The 5028-nt window shown below is 53.0% G+C and overlaps 1 protein-coding gene across 1 annotated transcript in view; it reads left to right on the forward strand.

Annotated features, from left to right (window-relative positions):
- Window positions 1-5028, forward strand: part of LOC107115829 (probable carboxypeptidase X1) — a gene marked incomplete at its 5' end in the record, with an annotated part of 27603 nt that overhangs the window by 8467 nt on the left and 14108 nt on the right. Inside the window, 3 exon segments of the mRNA XM_015417591.1 lie at window positions 1121-1271; window positions 2029-2117; window positions 4103-4226. Of these exon segments, the coding sequence (XP_015273077.1) occupies window positions 1121-1271; window positions 2029-2117; window positions 4103-4226 (364 nt within the window).

Below are 5028 nucleotides of genomic sequence, written 5' to 3' on the forward strand. Positions count from 1 at the left end.
ATTCTTGGTGCTTGGGGGGGCAAACATGGGAGGGCTTCTAGTGCCCTGGCCCCACTGCTGGACCTCCTGATGGCCCCTGGTGTTTTTGGCCACTGCGTGACACAGAGTGTTGGACTGGATGGGCCTTTGGCCTGATCCAACATTGGCGCCTCTTATGTTCTTATGTTCCCCTGTCCGATCGCTCGAGCACGCTCTCATGCCTTCGGGATGGTCTGATCATTCTATCCTGACTCGGTACCAGTTCCCCTCCCCCCTTTGCAGTATGCACATAATCTAGGGTTGCCAAGTCCTACCTTATGCCGCAGCGGGGGACTCCCGGCATCGCGAGCACGTCAACCGGAAGTGACGTCGCTGTGTCGGGCGCGCCAGGGGTGGGGCTGTGGTCATCCGAGGGAAAAATATAGAGTTTTCCCTCGGATGACCACGGCCCCGCCCCCCGGCACGCCCGGCGTGGCTGCGTCACTTCCGAGTGACGTGCTGATGCCGGGCACCAGTGTTCCCTCTAAGCTGAGTTAGTGTGAGCCAGCTCACAGTTTTTTAGCCTACGGCTCACACATTTTTGTCTCAGCTCAGGGAGGAGGGCTCCAGAGCAAACGGATTGATGCAGCAGCCAAACCGCCCGCTCAGAACTTTGATGCCCGTAGCTCACAAAGTAGCATTTTTGCTCACAAGACTCCACTGCTTAGAGGGAACATTGCCGGGCATGTCCCGTGCTTTGGGGGTGGGGTTCCCCCCGGGGCCCGATGCGCCAGCGGCGGGGAACGAGATTCTGGGGCGGGTTTCCCCATCCCCCCGGGGGAACTTGGCAAGCCTAACATAATCGGATACTCCATGGGGAGTCCTCAGTGGGGAGGTGCGATTCCTCATTTATGCGCATGAGAAACAAACAGGGAGGGGGGAGATGACTCGCCCGCAGTGGCGTCTGATCACACAGTAACAGGCGGAGCCCGCAGCACAAAGGGCGGTGTGATCTTGCAACCGCGAGTCAAATTTCTCTGGAGGAAATTGTCTCGCTCCCCCTCCACTCCAACTGGCACATGTGACCGTAGCCTCAGTGTTGCCATCTCTGGGACTCCCTACCACTTGAAGGAAGGCCATCTAATGGCATCTTCCTTTCCAGATATTCCCCGGGAACAAGGACCCCGAGACGCCAGTCCTCAACCTGTTTCCTGTCCCAGTGGTGGCTCGATACATCCGCATCAATCCTCAGACGTGGTTTGAGAACGGGACCATCTGCCTGAGGGCGGAGGTCCTTGGGTGCCCCTTGCCAGGTAAGGCCTTCCAGGTGAGCCTCCTGAGATATCCCCTGAGGATGCTTTCGTGGCATCGCACTGTCAGATCCAGGAGAGGAAGGAGTTTGGTGTTGCCTAGCAACCAGCGAGACCTGCTTCTAGCAATTCTGGCCTTGATATGGGTGATTCGGGACCACGCCTCTCGGTTTCCAGGCAACCAAAATAGTCTCCTTCTCCTCCAACTCCAGCTTGCAAGATGGTGCCATAGCAGTGAAGACATGGGCCAGTGTTCCCTCTAAGCTGAGTTAGTGTGAGCCAGCTCACAGTTTTTTATCTCCAGCTCACACATTTTTGTCTCCGCTCAGGAAGGAGGGCTCCGGAGCAAGCTAATTTATGCAGTAGCCAAATGGCTCGCTCACAACTTTAATGCCAGGAGCTCACCAAGTAGAATTTTTGCTCACAAGACTCCACAGCTTCCACACAGAGAGCTCTGAGAGAAACTGCTCTTTTTCAAGAACAGCTCTGAGAGAACTTGTGACTGTCCCAAGGTCATCCAGCAGGTGGAAGTGGAGGAGTGGGGAATCAAACCCGGTTCTCCCAGATTAGACTCTGCGCACTAACCACTACGCCAAACTGGCTCCAGAGCAAACTAATTTATGCAGCAGCCAAATAGCTCGCTCACAACTTTAATGCCAGTAGCTCACCAAGTAGAATTTTTGCTCACAAGACTCCCCAGCTTAGAGGGAGCTTTGGAGATGGCCTCTTACCTTTAACTTCCCTCCCCTCTTCTTTCCAGACCCTAACAACATCTACTACTGGGATGACGCGCCAGTGACCCATGATAAGTTGGATTTTAGACACCACAATTACAAGGAAATGAGGAAGGTGTGTATCCTTTGCCCCTGGAAAGTGGGTACCTGTTTGTCCAAACTCTCATTGAATTCCAGCTTCCTAGCCCCATTCCCTGCCTCCAAAATGAGCCCACAATCTCAGCCTGGGAAAAAAAATCCATATTCTGATGATCATCTAGTAATAAAGAAAAGGTGGACAGTGAGACAGAGGTATCCATCACAAGGTGGGTTTGGGTCGTAACTGGAGAGAATCAGGGGAAAACAAAGTTCAGATGGCTTGCCAGAACTCAGATCTCTGTTCCCCGTATTCATTGGAGGCTCTCCAGAGTTGTGTTTGTAATACAGCCGTCCCACTTAGGGATGCTGTCGCTCCGACTAGGGTCTCCCCACGCAGGCCCGTAGCCGGGATTTTGTGGCTTGTGGGTCAAATTTTTTTCCTGGTGAGGCTCAAGTTCTCACTGCAGAAAGAAAAGCCGTCTAGCCAATAGGAAGCTGTGACCAGGACAGATCTCTAAACGGCAAGCTGTCAACCCCTTTAGATGACAGTTCTCAGCTGCTGCAAGTTCATCACTTCTGCCAGCCGAAGCAACAATTCTGAGAACAAGCCGGCAGGAGGGGGGTGATGACTTCCGTAGTCAAGAAAGCTGACAGGAAGGTTTGCCCCTGTGTGAGACGGGATGCTGGACTAGGTGGACCCTCCCTGGTCTGATCCAGCAGGGCTCTTCTTATGTTCTTATCAGGGGAAGGCCTCGGCCTCTCTGCCCTGTTGCTGGCCCTCCAGAGGAACTGGCTGGCCCCTGTGTGAGACAGGATGCTGGACTGGACGGACCCTCACTGGTCTGATCCAGCAGGGCTCTTCTGGTGTTCTTATCAGGGGAAGGCCTCGGCCTCCATGCCCTGTTGTTGGCCCTCCAGAGGAACTGGCTGGCCCCTGTGTGAGACAGGATGCTGGATTAGATGGACCGCTGGTCTGTTCCAGCAGGGCTCTTCTTGTGTTCTCATGTTCTTCAGAGCAGTTGAAGACTTCTGCTAGGAGGTCCTTGAAGTTAAAAACAAGATGTTAGGATAACTAGTGATAGGTCTCTCTGATATCTGCTGATTCCCCCCTCCCCAGGATCAAACTACACACTGAACTGAAGACGTATGATCAGATCCCCTGAAATAGAGTTTAAAAGCAATCAACAGGGGAGGAATGGATTGGGGCCAAAGTGCTGGGGAGGGTAATTACCTCTTGCTCCAGTGCCATTTTCCTGATCAAAACCGTCTCCCCAGGGGCTGCCGTTCGATATTATACCAGTTTTTGTCTGGCATAAAAACCTGGAGTTGAAATCTCCAGGTAGATAGGTTGGACATAAACCGGTGTAATAGAAAATCAACCACTAGAGGGAGCAAAACAGGGAAACCCCCCTGAAAAAAATAGGAATTTACAATCAAGAAAAATGCGAATGCGGAAAAGCCCAGTAAAGGCAGAGTCATGTTTACTAACCTCCAGGGCTATTTTTGGGCAGGAACGCACAGGAACGGAGGTCCGGCTGGCTCCCGAGTTGCCCACGCCCAGCAGGAACTCATTAGCATAATAGGCCACACCCAACAGCAGGAACTCTTTAGGATTGGCTACATTAGGGGTGTGTGGCCTAACATGCAAAGGAGCTCCTGCTACAAAAAGGCCCTGAGTTTTGACAACAAACAAGGTAAACAGAATAAGAAGGGGAAAAGGTGGGTGTGGCTGGATGACCACACTTCTGGTAACATGGGGGTGTGGCCTAATGTGCTAATAAGCAGTGCTATCAGGGTGTGGACTAATATGCTAATGAGTTTTGCTGTTGGGTGTGGCCTATTATGCTAATGAGTTCCTGCTGGGCTTTTTCTACAAAAAGAGCCCTGCTTAACCTCCATTCATCCACAGCTGATTTCCAGCTGGGCAGATGAGCTACAAGTCCACTCACCTTAAATTCTTGCAATAGGACAGGGCGGTGCTCTCAACCTTGGCCTTGACTAGCGTCCCTTCCCCACTTGCAGCTAATGAAGAAAGTGAATGACGCCTGTCCCAACATCACACGGATCTACAGCATCGGGAAGAGCTACCGGGGTTTGAAAATGTACGTCATGGAGATATCCGATAACCCCGGGCACCACGAAGTAGGTGAGCGCCTGCTGCCGGACTCTCTCTCCAAGAATAAGAGCTCGTGAATAAGAACTCGGCCATAGATCGGCAATGGGAGATGGGAGATGGAGACTGGGTTCAAGGTCGCGGAGAGTGGTTTTCAGGAGGGTCCCTGGAACTGGGAGGCCCCCTGCTTCTCTACACGGGCGACATTAGAGATGGGAAATGTGCAATTGGGTGTGCTCATTGGGATGGCTCCCACAATGCCGCTACCGGCAGTGCCCTTCCCTGACACAAGTCGGAAGCAAAGACCCCTTGCGCAGGGGATAGGGGCTGATATTGTAGATATTATGGCATTGGAAAAGGTGCAGAAAAGGGCAACTAAAACGATTAAGGGGATGGGACGCCTTCCCTATGAAGGAAGGCTGAAGAGGTTAAGGCCCTTTAACTTGGACTGCTGTAACGCTCTCTACATGGGGCTGCCTTTGTCGCAAATCCGGAAGCTGCAGCTAGAGAAGAATGCGGCGGCCAGGCTGCTGATGGGTCTCCCTAGGCAGGACCCTAGAAGGCCTGTCCTGAAAGCGCCGCACTGGCTGCCAATAGCGTACCGGGTTCGCTTCAAAGTGCTGGTTCTTACCTTTAAAGCCCTCTATGGCCAGGGTCCGACATACCTGAGGGACCGCCTTTCCCCATATGTTCCCCCAAAGGGCACTACGGTCGGGGACTCAACATCGACTGGTAACCCCAGGTCGCAAAGATATTAAATTTGCTGTCACCAGGGCCAGGGCGTTTTCGGTGGCGGCTCCTAGCTGGTGGAATGAGCTCCCGGAGGAGATCCGGG

This window comes from Gekko japonicus, unplaced genomic scaffold (genome assembly GCF_001447785.1).
Source record: "Gekko japonicus isolate JY-2015 unplaced genomic scaffold, Gekko_japonicus_V1.1 scaffold4886, whole genome shotgun sequence".
In the NCBI taxonomy this organism is placed as follows: Eukaryota; Metazoa; Chordata; class Lepidosauria; order Squamata; family Gekkonidae; genus Gekko; species Gekko japonicus.